This window comes from Camelina sativa, chromosome 8 (assembly GCF_030686135.1).
Source record: "Camelina sativa cultivar CO46 ecotype springtype chromosome 8, ASM3068613v1".
In the NCBI taxonomy this organism is placed as follows: domain Eukaryota; kingdom Viridiplantae; phylum Streptophyta; class Magnoliopsida; order Brassicales; family Brassicaceae; genus Camelina; species Camelina sativa.
The window spans coordinates 3552244-3567375 of NC_141887.1; the positions used below are offsets into that span (position 1 = coordinate 3552244).

The 15132-nt window shown below is 37.5% G+C and overlaps 4 protein-coding genes across 5 annotated transcripts; 3 read left to right on the forward strand and 1 right to left on the reverse strand.

Annotated features, from left to right (window-relative positions):
* Positions 1-1079: 1079 nt before the first annotated feature.
* LOC147939636 (TPR repeat-containing protein C19B12.01-like) lies at positions 1080-5975 on the forward strand. Its single transcript, XM_010422137.3, has 17 exons — positions 1080-1701; positions 1855-1993; positions 2094-2425; positions 2710-2791; positions 2870-3131; positions 3441-3499; positions 3619-3708; positions 3844-3935; positions 4024-4122; positions 4239-4316; positions 4495-4579; positions 4657-4715; positions 4834-4903; positions 5035-5126; positions 5298-5360; positions 5442-5508; positions 5649-5975. The coding sequence occupies exons 1-17, from the start codon at positions 1307-1309 to the stop codon at positions 5973-5975; spliced, it is 2391 nt and encodes a 796-aa protein (XP_010420439.1). The 5' UTR covers positions 1080-1306.
* Positions 5976-6036: 61 nt separating this feature from the next.
* Positions 6037-11832, forward strand: LOC104706017 (uncharacterized). Of its 2 annotated transcripts, none has more exons than XM_087462337.1 (20): positions 6037-6176; positions 6278-6416; positions 6520-6851; positions 7125-7206; positions 7291-7548; positions 7872-7930; positions 8057-8146; positions 8284-8375; positions 8467-8565; positions 8682-8759; positions 8973-9057; positions 9133-9191; positions 9315-9384; positions 9522-9613; positions 9767-9829; positions 9914-9980; positions 10111-10305; positions 10428-10544; positions 10625-10777; positions 10864-11832. In XM_087462337.1, the coding sequence occupies exons 5-20, from the start codon at positions 7305-7307 to the stop codon at positions 10978-10980; spliced, it is 1680 nt and encodes a 559-aa protein (XP_087318463.1). In that variant the 5' UTR covers positions 6037-6176; positions 6278-6416; positions 6520-6851; positions 7125-7206; positions 7291-7304; the 3' UTR covers positions 10981-11832. The 2 variants fall into 2 exon arrangements, with proteins under 2 accessions (XP_087318463.1, XP_019083848.1); XM_019228303.2 differs by having other exon boundaries at positions 6043-6176; positions 7287-7548.
* On the forward strand, positions 11180-11832 carry LOC104706016 (uncharacterized). The gene has a single exon (XM_010422135.3). The coding sequence runs from the start codon at positions 11180-11182 to the stop codon at positions 11588-11590; it is 411 nt and encodes a 136-aa protein (XP_010420437.1). The 3' UTR covers positions 11591-11832.
* LOC104706015 (autophagy protein 5) lies at positions 11735-14864 on the reverse strand. The gene is made up of 8 exons (XM_010422134.3): positions 14676-14864; positions 14261-14385; positions 14119-14185; positions 13655-13744; positions 13156-13243; positions 12861-13004; positions 12438-12569; positions 11735-12243 (listed from the first exon to the last, which is right to left on the reverse strand). The coding sequence occupies exons 1-8, from the start codon at positions 14778-14780 to the stop codon at positions 11975-11977; spliced, it is 1020 nt and encodes a 339-aa protein (XP_010420436.2). The 5' UTR covers positions 14781-14864; the 3' UTR covers positions 11735-11974.
* Between the last annotated feature and the right edge of the window lie 268 nt (positions 14865-15132).

The following is a 15132-nucleotide window of genomic DNA, read 5'->3' on the forward strand; positions in this document are numbered from 1 at the left end:
GTCTCATTTTGTTACTTCAGTTATGTTCTTTTTGCACGTTATAAAGAACACTTTGCATTTTTCCCCCACACACAGGCGCATGTATACAAAAATACGTACATGGCAATAAATTTTTCCCTTCCAACGTGAAATTCAAATTCTATTTTATCTAAGCTTTAATTCGGCATAGGTTATTAGTTTCTAGGTTGAGTCAGTCAATTAGTATGGAAGTTTTGCCATCTCCATTGCGTAGCATGTAACCTTTAGGTGTGAGTTATGTTACACATAGATAATTGATATGTAGAATGTATGTTCTGATCATACATGGATATTTACTCACCAGTCACCATATATGTATACAAAAAGAAGATATAGATAAAAAAATTTGGATCAAATGTGTAGCTAGATCAGAGATGTGAACAGGTAATAAAAAGATGAACAAGGGGATCATCATGTGGGTCCAGCTTGTAAAGCATGTGAAGAAATCCTTGGAGGCATAGATGGGCCAACCCCCAAGCATCACTTCTCAGCTTTTCCTCATCACCATCATACACTTTTATGTCATTATGCAAATATTCCATATTCTCTAGATCTAATTATTTATTTATACGAATATATAATAGCATTAGCTAGCATATAACACATGTATATAACAAATTGTACATACCCTTCTTTTTACTTTTCCCTCACATGAATCCATCTTTTTGTTCTTTACTTTTTATTCATATAATTTATCTTTCACACACATCTATAAATTTAATAATGTACTCGCATACCTTAACAAAGAATTGTATATATTAAATTCCCAACTTGAGAACATGAATTTATATATTTGAATATATATTACTATTTTCAAAGAAATTATTTAGAAAATTTGTAAAATTTGCATGACAAAAACCCAAACTTGATAAAGCTAAATTGGATATTTTAAAGTGAATATTTATTTTCTTCCTACAAAAAAAATGAGTAAAATGACAAAAATACAAAAAGAGAAAGGTACATCTGTAAAATTGATAAAGCTGAGTAAAAAATCATAATCTTAATCACATTACAGTACATATTACACTAAATACGTACTATAGTCTATAGCTTAGCGTTCATTTTATGAAAATTGTCAAAAATGAGGAGAAGATTTTAATCTTGGTTTAACCGGTTCGGCATTTTCAGCGGTTTTTTTTTCCGGTAACCACACCGGGTAAGACATTCGAGTCAATGGTTCACCGTGAAACGACGCCGTTGTCACGTTACAGTACTCTTTAATCACAAAACCTCACAAAACCTCACAAAACCTCTTTCTCGTTTGTTCCCGTCACCTCCAGAACCAACCATGGTCGACGGCGAAGTTGAAATCCTTCGCGGCTACGAGCTCCGTCTCATCCGCTGCACCGTATCCTTACCACAGTTAGATGTTCCTCTCAAATCTCATTCCGGAACCCATCCACACGAGACTCTTATAAGCTCCCTTCTGTCTTCAATCGAGGCTGGAGACTATCTTGGAGCTTTAGCTTCCGACGCTACCAAGCTAATAATCGGAGATTCTGAGTTCGAACTGGTTGATACGGTTGATTCCGCCGAGAGATTTTACTCTGAGCTACTCGACAAGGTTGAATCGTTCGTGGTGAACGATTCTTCTGATGAAATCGATAAAGCTCGCCGTGCTGTTCTGGTGATGTGCTTAGCAATAGCATCTGCGTTTTGGTTTACTTGTTGCAATTTGACTGGGTAAGTTACCCAATTTAACTCTTCATAAGATTTCATGAACTTCCAAATGTTCTTCAAATTTCGGAATCAAAAAGAGTGGATTTTGAACTCTGGTTATTTGCAAATTCTCATTGAGGCTTTTTTTGTTTGTTTGTTTGATTTTTGAACTGTTAGGTCGACGGAAGGATCAGCAAAATGTTCGTTACCGTTTAGAGTATCAGAAAGTCAGGATTTAGTTGAATGGGAGAACTGGGCTAAGATTCAGCTCATGTCTGTTGGTTCTGACTTGCTTGGGAAATTTTCTAATCTCCAGGTACTACTATTATCTTCGTTCTGTATCTTTTCCCAGTCTTCATTTCTGTTTTTGTTTGTAGTGAACTCTATGTAACCCAAACTACTTTCTTTACCTGCAGCATTTAGTGTTTGCTAGATTGCTGCTGTTAAAGTTGAAAGATTTGTTGTTTGCGACAACTGCAACTGAAAATTTTGAAGTTAGGAGTATTTCATGGTGGCTTGTCAGAGTTTTACTTATTCATCAAAGAGTTCTACACGAGCAATCTTCATCTTTGTTTGAGATGCTGCAAGTTTACATGGCCGAAGCTCTTGACCATTATGGTGCACTGGAAAAAGTTAAAAGCTATTGGGCGACCGAGTTGCTAGAAGATGAAGCTTTATCTATCACGTCAACCATCCATCTGGAAGCATGTGTACTACAATATATATATGGAAGAATTGATCCTTCTCGGTAAGTTTCCATTGAGATAATATTGTCTTTGCCTACATCTAAGATGTTTATAGTTTTTTGTTCTAGGATAGTGACCAGTTACTTTGGTTTCGCCTTATGGTTCCCTTTTTTAAAAAATAATGAGAGGTTTGCGAGTCATGTACTTGCGAAATTGAGCTTGTATAGCACATATGTATATAGTTGTTGCTGCTCTTATTTCTAATAGCCATTACATATCATTTCATAACCTTTTATCTACTCTCCTGCTTTAGTATATTGGTCTTGATTCAGAGTAAAATTGTTAGGTTGCAGCTTGAATCTGCTAAATCAGCAGCAGGGATCGAGTTCTCTGTTTCTGGGGCTCTTGGATTCCGTACTATTCACCAAGTAAGCTCTGAGATATATTTTGTTCTGTTATATATAGATTCGGCTTTGTTATTCTAAATTCCTCTGATCTTGCTATAGGTAGATCCAAAGGCACAGATGGTATTGATAGCCAATACTAGCTCATCAAATGGAGACGTGAGGTTGGCCTCTGAGAAAGCTGATGTTGGACCTTATGAAGCTTGGGGAGGTGAAGCACCTGAAGTATATATGACTCCCAAACTAGTGAACAACGAGAGTGAAGCTGGCAAAGAGTCTGTGCCCTTAAAACCAGTTGAACAGGCATTGATTTTGGCTCAGTGCCTTCTAATTGAAAGGGGTAGTCGGCACGATGAGATGCAAAGTAAGTGAACTCAAATTCAAGTGTATTTGCGATGTTTATTTCTCAGATATTTTTTTGCTCCATCAAAAGCTTAGGTGGTGGAAATATAGAGAAGATTATTAACGATTCTGCCTACAATTGAGTTACTAGGAATGAGTTGTGACTGCAGTTCAAAAAGCTTAAAAAATCTTGTTACAGCGTTCTGAAATAACCACAAAGAATGGAGGAGAAGATGCATTTGTCCGCTCTTGCTTCTGTGTCGACTAGTTATGTTGAACTGTTATGTCTTTTATTTTTATTATATACTCTAATACTTTTCTTTTTCTGCAGGATGGGATATGGCTCCATATATTGAGGCAATTGATTCTCAAAAGTCAACATATTTTGTTGTAAGTTTCAATCTTTCTGGTTAATTAATTACAAAGTGTCTGGTTTTGTTTTTCATTCCGTCACAACCTATGCAAGTAAAACAAACTGACTGACTCTTTTGCTTCGGACATGGGATTAGCTACGGTGTTTCTGTGACTTATTACGTGTGCGATGGGAATCAACACGAGGTCGTACAAAAGGCCGGGCCCTGGAAATGATGGATAAATTGGTATCTGTGAACAGCGCTCATATTATCACTTTTGGTTTTCTTTTCGGATTATATATCTCCCTGGCTCATACACTCATTTTGTAGCGTTATTTCACTCTGTCCTTTATTGTAATTCTGATAGTTTTCCTTTGTCAGGTTGGAGCTATTAACAAGAGCGATCCTGGAGTATCAAATCGGATCGCTTTATGCTATGCAGTCCATCTTCCTACTATTCCCGCGTTGAGAAAGTATGATATTCTATTTATGTGCGTGTATAGATACTTTTGGGGTTTTTCTGCGCTCTTATTCATCGTAACATTTTGATTTTAACAATAGGGAATACGGTGAGCTTCTGGTGAGTTGCGGTTTGGTTGGGGAAGCAATCACAATATTTGAGAGCCTGGAATTGTGGGATAATCTAATACAGTGCTACTGGTATACTAAATATGAATGCTGCGTTTGTGATGAATTCAGCTTCACTTGTTTTTTTCCTTTCCCACTATGGCTTTCATGTTGTGTTGCAAAACTTATCAAGTGATGTGAAATTTCAGCCTCCTGGGAAAGAAGTCAGCAGCTGTAGATCTCATCAATGCACGGCTTCTGGAACGGCCAAATGACCCAAGATTATGGTAATCTCTTTGATAGTACCCTTTGTCTGTTCATTTCCTGTTGTTTATATGGATGTGAAGTGCCATAATTACTGTATCTGCTTTGAACGGACACTTAAATCATTTTAATTGTTTATACTAGAAAGTTATTATCGTATTGGATCACCAAATTAATTTTGATGATAAATATTGGTTTCAGGTGTTCACTGGGTGATGTTACGATTAATGATTCCTGTTATGAAAAAGCCTTGGAAGTTTCAAATGATAAGTCAGTTCGTGCTAAGGTAATTTGAGACACAAAACAAAAAATCTTTTATGTCCTTCTTTCTTAGTCCATGCTCTAATTATCTTCATCTTGCAGCGGGGTCTTGCTCGCAGCGCATACAATCGGGGTGATTTTGAGAAGTCGAAGATGCTGTGGTATGTTGAACTATTTGGTTCTGTCCTTTTTTTTTTTTCTTGAACGAAAATGAATTTGTGAACTTGGCCCTTCAGGCTGATTTTACTTGTGAGATGTCTCATTTTTCTCGTACTTTAGGGAGGCTGCAATGGCCTTAAATTCTCTGTACCCTGATGGTTGGTTTGCTCTTGGTGCTGCTGCGTTGAAGGTATCTTACTTCATCTTCTTCGATAGTTAGCAATAATTTCCACTCCAAATGCCATTAGATAAACAGCATTGAAATTCTTTCATACTGACTGAGATGGATACTAATTTAACATCTCCTACATGATACCATAGGCCAGGGATGTTCAGAAAGCACTGGATGCTTTCACTTTTGCTGTTCAACTTGATCCCGACAATGGAGAGGCTTGGAACAACATTGCTTGTCTGTAAGCATTTCAGTTTCACTATTCTGCTCTGTTTGTGCTGAAATTTCTGAAAAATCAATTGTTTTCTTCATACATACCTTACTATCTAACTTCATTACTCATTGCTCACCTACCTTATGTTTCACATTTATAATGGATGATGCTGAATTGTGTAATAATCTGTGAGCGCAGGCATATGATAAAGAAAAGGAGCAAAGAATCATTTATCGCGTTCAAAGAAGCGCTTAAATTCAAGTATCTCTCTATCCTTTTACGGTTTGTTATTTGAGCTAAGAAAATCAGAGCAAGTAATTGAAAACTATTGTGTATCAACAGGCGAGATAGCTGGCAGATGTGGGAGAATTTCAGTCATGTAGCTATGGATGTGGGAAATATTGATCAGGTAAATGCAGCTATTAACTAAAGATAATAATTCTACCCTTTTAAAAAACCTTAGCTATTACTTAGTTCCCCATATATTTGTTTTATTTTAGCTTAGGAGTTCAACAAATTGGTTTCATCTTTGTGCTTTTTCTCTTCCAGGCCTTTGAAGCTATACAACAGATACTGAAAATGAGCAATAACAAGAGGATTGATGTTGTTTTATTGTACCGTATAATGACGGAGTTAGAAAATAGGAATTTAGCATGTAAGTCATCACCATCTTCATCGACTGAAATCGAAGGTTCTTCAGATGAATTTACGGAAACAAAACCGTGTGCTGCAACACCAGCTGAAACTCAACGCCACCTAGAGTTACTTGGGAAAATTATTCAGCAGGTTAGCAAAACACGACTCTCTTATAGGCTCCCTTCTGTCTTCAATCGAGGCTGGAGACTATCTCGGAGCTTTATCCTCCGACGCTACTAGGTTAATACTCGGAGATTCCGAGTTTGACCTTGTCGACTCGGTTGATTCCGCCGAGTGAGTTTACTGGGAGATCCTCGACAAGGTCGAATCGTTCGTGGTGAACGATTCTTCTGATGAAATTGATAAGACTCGCCGTGCTGTTCTGGTGATGTGCTTAGCTATCGCGTCTACTTTGTGGTTCACTCGGTGCAACTTGACCGGGTAGGGTTACCGAGTTTAATTTTTTTAATATTCAGAAATTAGTTTGGACTCTGGTTTTGCAAATTTTCATTGAGGATTTGGTTTTGTTTCTGAGCTGTTAGGTCTACAGAAGGAACAACAAAATGTTCAGTACCGTTTAAAGTATCAGAAACTAAGGAGTTACTTGAATGGGAGAATTGGGCTAAGATTCAGCTCATGTCTGCTGGTTCTGACTTGCTTGGGAAGTTTTCTAATCTCCAGGTACTGACTGGGCTATCTTCGTTCTGTATCTTTCCCAGTCTTCATTTCTGTTTTTTGTTTGTAGTGAACTCTTTGTAACCCAAACTACTTTCGTTTCCTGCAGCATTTAGTTTTTGCTAGAATGCTCCTGTTAAAGTTGAAAGATTTGTTGTTTGCGACAACTGCAACTGAAAGTTTTGAAGTTAGGAGTATTTCATGGTGGCTTGTCAGAGTTTTACTTATTCATCAAAGAGTTCTACACGAGCAATCTTCATCTTTGTTTGAGATGTTGCAAGTTTACATGGCCGAAGCTCTAGACCATTTTGGAGCATTGGAAAAAGTGAAAAGCTATTGGTCTACCAAGTTGCTAGAAGATGAAGCTTCATCCATCACGTCAACCATCCATCTGGAAGCATGTGTACTGCAGTTTATATATGGAAGGATTGACCCTTCTCGGTAAGTTACCGTTGAGATAATGTTTTCTTTGCGTATAGGTTTTTGTCCTAGGATATTGACCATATTACTTTGGTTTCGCCTTATGGTTCTCTTTTTAAGAAAATAATAATGAGAGACTTTTGACTCATGTAGTTACGAGATTGAACTTGTATACCACATATGTATATAGTTGTTGCTGGTCTCATTCCTGACATCCATTACTTACCATTTCTTGGCCTTTTATCTACTCTTTTGCGTTAGTATATTGGTCTTGACTAGGAGTAAAATTGTCAGGTTGCAGCTTGAATCTGCTAAATCAGCAGCAGGGATCGAGTTCTCTGTTACCGGGGCTCTTGGATTCCGTACTATTCACCAAGTAAGCTATGAGATATTTTCTTTTCTTCTGTTATATATTTTGGCTTTGTTATTCTAAATTTCTGTCTGATCTTGCTATAGATAGATGCCAAGGCACAGATGGTATTGGTAGCCAAGACTAGCTCATCCAATGGGGACGTTAGGTTGGCCTCTGAGAAAGCTGATGTTGGACCTTATGAAGCTTGGGAAATTGAACCACCTGCAGTATATATGACTCCCAACTTTGCGAACAACGAGAGTGAAGCTGGCAAAGATTCTGTGCCCTTGAAACCTATTGAACAGGCATTGATTTTGGCTCAGTGCCTTCTAATTGAAAGGGGTAGTCGGCACGATGAGATGCAAGGTAAGTGAATTCGAATGTAAAAAGTATTTGCAATGTTATTTCTCAAAATTGGTATGCATCATGGTGGAAAGATAGAGAATAATTTCAACGATTCTGCCTACAATTAAGTTACTATTTGTGACTGCAATTCAAAAAGCTTGGAGATTCAATTCAAAAAGCTTTGTTACGGCATTACCAAATAACTACAGAGATCGTGAAAGAGAAGATGCAATTGTCCGCTCTTGCTTCTGTGTCGGCTAGTTTTACTCACTTGTGTTAAACTGAATTAAACCATGTCCTTTATTTATTTATATTATATAATCTGTTCTTTTCTTTTCCTGCAGGGTGGGATATGGCTCCATATATTGAGGCAATTGATGCTCAAAAATCAACATATTTTGCTGTAAGTTTCACTCTTTCAGTTAATTAAATTGTTGATGTATGGAGCTGTTCGTTTTTTTTTCATTTTGTCACAACCTATGCAAGTAAAAACAAACTGACTGACTTTTGTTCTTCGGACATGGAATAGCTACGGTGTTTCTGTGACTTATTACGTGTTCGATGGGAATCAACTCGAAACCGTACAAAGGGACGCGCCCTGGAGATAATGGATAAGCTGGTATATGTGAACAGTTCTTGTATTATCAATTTGGTTTTCTTATTGGATTGTATATCTCTCTAGCACAGACGACACTCATTTTGTAGCATTATTTCATTCTGTCCTTAGATGTGGCTCTGATAGTTTTCCTTGATCAGGTTGGAGCTATTAACAAGAGCGATCCTGGAGTAGCAAATCGGATCCCTTTATGCTATGCAGTCCTTCTTCCTACTATTCCTGCTTTGAGAAAGTGTGATATACTACTGTTTATGTGCCTGTATAGATACTTTTCAGGTTTTTCTGCGCTCTTATTCATCGTTCCATTTTGATTTTAACAACAGGGAATACGGTGAGCTTCTGGTGAGTTGCGGTTTGGTTGGGGAAGCAATCACGATATTTGAAAGCCTGGAATTGTGGGATAATATGATTTTCTGCTACTGGTAAACTTAAATAGGAATACTGCCTTTGTGATGAATTCAGCTTTTCTTATTTCTCCTTATCCCATTATGGCTTTCATGTACTGGTGCAAAACTTATTATGTGCTGTGAAATTTTAGCCTCCTGAAAAAGAGATCAGCGGCTGTAGATCTCATCAATGCACGGCTTCGAGAGCGGCCAAATGACCCAAGATTATGGTAATCTACTCTCTGATATTACTCTTAGTCTTGTTCTTTTCCTGTTGTTTATATATCTTAATTGTCAAATGGCTGCGAGGTGCCATAAGTATCTGCTTTGAATGTACTCTTAATCATTTAATGTGCGGATATATCTTTAATCTTTGTTTATACTGAGAAAGGTATCATTGTATCGTATCATTAAGTAAATTTGATGATAAATATTGGTTTCAGGTGTTCATTGGGTGATGTTACTTTCAAGGATTCCTGTTATGAAAAAGCCCTGGAAGTGTCAAATGATAAGTCAGTTCGTGCTAAGGTAGTTTGAGATACAGAGAAATCTTTTATTTCCATCTCTCTTAGACCATGCTCTAATTGTATCTCCATCTTGTAGCGGGCTCTTGCTCGCAGCCCATACAGTCGGGGTGATTTTGAGAAGTCGAAGATACTGTGGTATGTTAAACAATTTGGTTCTTTCCTTTTTTTCTTTTTTTTTTTTTTTTTCCTCTAAAACGGAAATGGCCGTAATATTGTGATGTCACTTGTGATATGTCTCATTTTTTTCTCGTTCTTTAGGGAGGCTGCAATGGCCGTAAATTCTCTGTTTCCAAATGGTTGGTTTAATCTTGGTGAGGCGGCGATTAAGGTATCTTACTTCATCTTCTCCAATAGCTTAGTAGCAATGTATTTCCACTCCAAATGTAATTAGATAAACAACATTGGAATTCTTGTCATGCTGACTGAGAGGGATACTTATTTAACATCCCCTACATGATACCACAGGTCCCTGATGTTGAGAAAGCACTGGATGCATTCACTTTTGCTGTTCAACTTGATCCTGACAACTGGAAGGCTTGGAACAACATTGCTTGCCTGTAAGCATATTTCAGTTACACATTTCAATTAAATTGCTCAGAAAATTAATTGTTTTCTTCACGCATGCCTTACTATTAACTTCGCGACTCACTGCTCATTTAGTTTATGTTTTTTTTTTCATTTACTGAATATGTAATATTTTATGGGTACAGGCTTAAGATGAAGGGAAAGATCAAAGAATCATTCATTGCATACAAAGAAGTGCTTAAATTAAAGTATTTCTCTCTCTATCCTTTACGGTCTGTTACTTTAGCTAAGGATATCAGAATTAGAAATTGAAAAATATTGTGTATCAACAGCCGAGACAACTGGAAGCTGTGGGAGAATTTCAGCCATGTAGCTATGGATGTGGGAAATACTGATCAGGTAAATGCAGCTATTAACTTACTCTACCCTTTATATAAAAGTTTTAGCTATTAGTTCCCTGTATATTTGTTTCTGTTTTAGCTTACGAACTAAACGAGTTGGTTTCATCTTTGTGCTTTTTCTCTTCCAGGCCTTTGAAGCTATGCAACAGTTAATGAGATTGATCAAAAACAAGTGGATTGATGCTGTTTTATTGGACCGCATGATGACAGAATTGGAAAGTAGGAATTTATCATGCAAGTCATCAATGTCATTGACTGAAATCGATGCTTCAACAAAGACTGAACAACTCTACATAGAGTTGTTTGGGACAATTATTCAGCAGGTTGGCAAAAATATTTCAACAACTTTCATATCCTCCTTTTTTTATATTTTATTGATTCAATTTCGTTTTGTTGGATTTGATATGGGTTTTGTATTGTCCGTATGTGTTTCTCTCTTCTATAGATTGTCAAAGTAGAAAGTACACCTGAAAACTGGGAATTATATGCAAGATGGAGTAGAATCAAAGGAAATCTTACGGTATGCAGCGAGGCACTGTTAAAATTAGTGCGATCATATCAGGTATTGATTGTTAAAGTTATCAAAGCCACTCTTTTATATATGAGTAGAGCATTTGACGACATATATCCATATGCTCTCAGGGATCAGAAGTGTGGAAAGACAAAAAGCATTTCAAGAATTTTGCAAGAGCGTCATTGGAACTTTGTAGAGTGTACATGGAGATCTCAGTGTCCACAGGAAGCAAACGAGAACTGTTGAGTGCGGAGATGCATTTGAAGAGCACAATCAAACAAGTAATAAACTAAACTTAATCCCCACAATACTTACGAAGCTTTTTGATGAGAATGAATTAAATGGCTTGACATGTGCATGTGTGTAGGCTACAGAGAGCTTCTCGGACACTGAAGAATTAAAGGAACTTGAAAGTTGCCTTGAGGAGGTGAGAAAAGTAATTCAGAAGAAGAGTGAAGAAGAAACTAGACATACAAAAGCATGAAAGAAGAAAAAGACTTGTCATTGTCAGCATAAATTAATTAGAAGATGTCGTGCCGTTTCGACTTTAGAAGATAAAAAAATGTGCGCCGTTTATTTCTGGTAATATAAGAAATCAATTCTGACAGACAACGGAAATAGAATAAAAGAGAGGACCAAAAAAAAAAAAAAAACCTTAAATATTTTTGATCTGTGCGTAGCATATGGTTGTTGAGTCTCTTCATCATCATCTCCATCCTCGAATCTCGATCGCCACAACACCGGTTTCTAGCCTTCACGATGTGCCTTTGAGCATGAGATTTGGATTGACGCGACATCTCCTCCCTTTGAAACGATCTTTCCCCAATTGTTCAATCACTTCCCGATCGCCGGTGACCATGGCGACCACCGAGAGCGACAATCTTGTGAAAACTTCGACGGAAGAGACTGATAAGAAGAATAAGGATGATAACAAGAAGAAGGAGGAGGAGGAGGTTTCGGTTCCTCCACCGCCGGAGAAACCAGAGCCTGGCGATTGTTGCGGTAGCGGCTGCGTACGATGCGTTTGGGATGTCTATTACGAAGAGCTCGAAGATTACAACAACACGCTTTCTGGACTTTCTAAATCCAATTGAGTGAAAAATTGCTTCTGAGTTTTTTCTCGCATTGTTTTGTTACTGGAAAACCAAAATTAAACAATGGTTTGTCTATGTCCATCTGTCTCAGTGATTTTGGATATCTCCCTATGAACTTGAGCTCATGCTTTTCTTACTTGTGAATAGAAGAAATCAGACTTGCCCAGAGAGACAAATCGTCTATTTAACAAATGTAAAAGCAGAACCAACGAAGTCAATCAAATATTTCTAATCTTTCTACCTTTTTTTTCTTTCTTTCTGTATTCTGAGTTCTGCTTCCATCAGAAAGTAGATGTATATAAACAAATCATTGATTCTTTTGGCTTTTGCAAGACCGAACGAGAAAACAAGTTTTTGATCAATTCACCGAGAACCTCCTTACTTTCACCTTTGAGGAGCTTTCACAAGAACAGAGATATGGAGATAGAATTCTGGGTTCATCAAGTTATTTACCACCCACGAAAACGGTATCTCTAGTTTCATTTCTATCCCTTGGATCCTTGCCAATTTGATTTCACCCATCTCCCGCAGCAACCCATCTGCTTCTTCTGTATCGTCATCCTTGCTTCTTTCTTCTCCACTCGTTTGAGCTTTGTCTCCAATAAACTCTGGGAGGAGACTTTCAATGGCATTGCGTAAGGTAAAGCATTTCCCTGTTAAACGGTGGAACAAACCAGTAAGTATCGCACAAAGGAGAGACTTAAAGTTTCAGTTGGATACACTCTGCATGGAAGCTATTGACTGAAACTTTGGTCGATAGCATAATAACAGCTATATACCAGAGAAGCCAATCTCTTTACGATGAAGATAATATGACGAATGTGGATCTTTAAGGTGATTATCTTACCTTCTTCTCTGAGGAATTCAACAGGGCGATTTAGGTAGGAGATGTCATCCCATGTATCGATCTCAGGTACATCTTCAAGATTCTCGAAATCTTGATTTATACTCCGAACATACAACCGAACAGGAACTCTTGCTGAGATAAAAGATTATTGAGAATCAGGAAAAAGGTGGTTGCACAAGAACATTGCGGACACTATTACTTTGTATCATGTTAGCCAACACTGAAATAGATGCACCAATTTATGAGTCACTATTATTTTTCAGTTAAGTTGTTGCTGTTTAGAGGATTAATCAGAAGACCGAAAACTACTATTGACTGTTTCTAACTAGGATAAATATGGCACTCCCAATTGAAACCACTTTTCCAAATATGAGAAAATTAACTAAGGTGTAACTTCCTCAGCTGAGTATATAGTTGGCAAACCTGTCTTAACTTGTCCAGCAACATCCATCTCGGTCGCACCTTGTCGAGATTGTGGAGATGACAAGCTTGCTTTTCTTGAAAAATCATCTTCGATAGTTGCCATTTTAAGCTTGGGTGATAATTTTGTGTAGGCATCAAGATCACCTGCCAAACCATTGGTTTTCAGACTCTATACTACGATTGATGTAAATAGTGGCATCGAAAATGCTGAACGCAAAAGTAGTGTGTAACAAAAATGATAATGGATTTGTGACTGCTAGTATTGTATATGTCTAACATCATCGACCACTCGTACCATTCATGACAGAGGTCCATAGATCCTCTTGATCACTCTGAGACATATTCATAACATTCTTGCAATTTCCATTGATGATATACTGTGCCTGCATGATAAGTGGATAATTTCAACATGTCAAAACTGCTTATCATTTACCGTTTGGTTATGGGCTATGGCTAAAACATTAGGTAACGAAAAACCACTTGCAGCATACTTAACAAACTAGTAACAAAATTATTTGCGGTCATTACCACCTATACCAACACAGTCTATATGAGATTTTATAACCCTCTGAACTTATCATAGACATATTGCATGGCTGTAAACGTCTAGGTGTTGTCCAAAGTTGACAGTACATCATCAAGATGTGGAAGAAAATCACATACTTATAGCAAAACAAATAACTCACTGCTTTACGATGAGAAATCCCATGAAACAGTGTAGAGAGTCCATATGTAATTAACGTTTCAGTTAAGATGAGAAGAAAGCCATAAATTTTCAAGAAATCTTCACTAACCTCTTTTAAAGAATTAACAAAGTTCCATTTTACAAAATCTTCTCCTTCACAGGGTATCAGTATGTTGCTAGGATATCCTCTAAAGTGTATCTGCAAACAAAAAACTCTGATAAGCTCAAGAACTGCAAAGGCAAAAGAGAGTAAAGTTTGTGCATCTTGCTAGTCAAGAGAGATTAATGAAAGATTCCACTAACAACATACTGTGACTGTTATGCTCATACTGGTGCCCCAAAAAATGGGCTTTACTTGTAGTAAAAAAAAAAAACTAAAATTTGTGCCTTTCTGTGGTTAAGTAAATGGAGATGCAGACTAAGAGAATGACAATGTGGATCACCAATTTTTTTCCTCCTACGTTTAGATTACAAGAATAGTCTGCCCTCAAGCTTATGCTTAACACAATACACTACGCCCATCTCTCAAACATAAGCTAATGAATTTGAGAGGAAAGAAAAAAAGAAAATCACCGTGAGATTCCAAGGTCGTTCTGGTTCTGCGCATAGGAGATCGAATAGAACGCCTGTTGGTATATACCTGCAAACCAAAAGAAGAAAATTCTCACACTCTCACATAATTCACAGTTATAAAGAGAGATGAACAGTGACGTACCATTTCAAAGGAACTCCTTTGTAATCGAACCAGATTGAATCTTCACCAGGAGGAAGTGAATCCTTGAAATAAGGCTTTATATGAGGAATCAACAGAGGCAAATATCCTATTCTTGGTGCTAACACCTGATCAAAATGCGATCGCGAGAAAACAAACAAACAAACAAAGAAACTCATAAGCACGCGATTGCAGTTATACACGATTCAACTGCTCGTTTCAAGCACAGAGTAACAATTTGATTATCGGAATCGGATTTTGATTTAATACGAAAAGAAAAGAAAAGCCCTAAAACCCAGAATTCAATCATGATCCAAACACAAGAGATATGCACCATCGATTTTGAAAACCAGACCATCAAAAAAAAAAAAAAAAAAAAAAAAAGCTTGAGGTATCGAGGAGAAGAGTGAGTGATTACAAGAGCAGGAGGAGGAGCAGGGTGAGAAGCAACGTCGGATTTGTGGAGATGAATCTGCAGAGGAATTGCTCCTTCCCATACATACTTGACCGCTTCATTCGCCATTTCTCTTTCTCTTCCTTCCTCCGCCTTCCCCGTCACAGCAGCACCCTCCACGCTTTCAAGTTTGAAGAATCAAAACGACGCTGTTTCTTGTGACGTCCTCTTTATGTAATGTGCATAGTGTGTCAACCGGTCTGATTTGGTTTTGGTAAGTTGGTTTAATAAATGTTGGTCAAATTTCGGGTTTAGAGTTGGTTTCTTGATTGGTTCGATAATTTGCTTGAACACACCAGTAACTCTTAAACTAACACTACTGTTGTTTTCTATTTCTTTCAGATTCTGGTTACCACCACCTCACCAGTTTCATCTTTGCCTTCATCTGGAAGCAAACTCTTCACCAAACCAATTAAATACC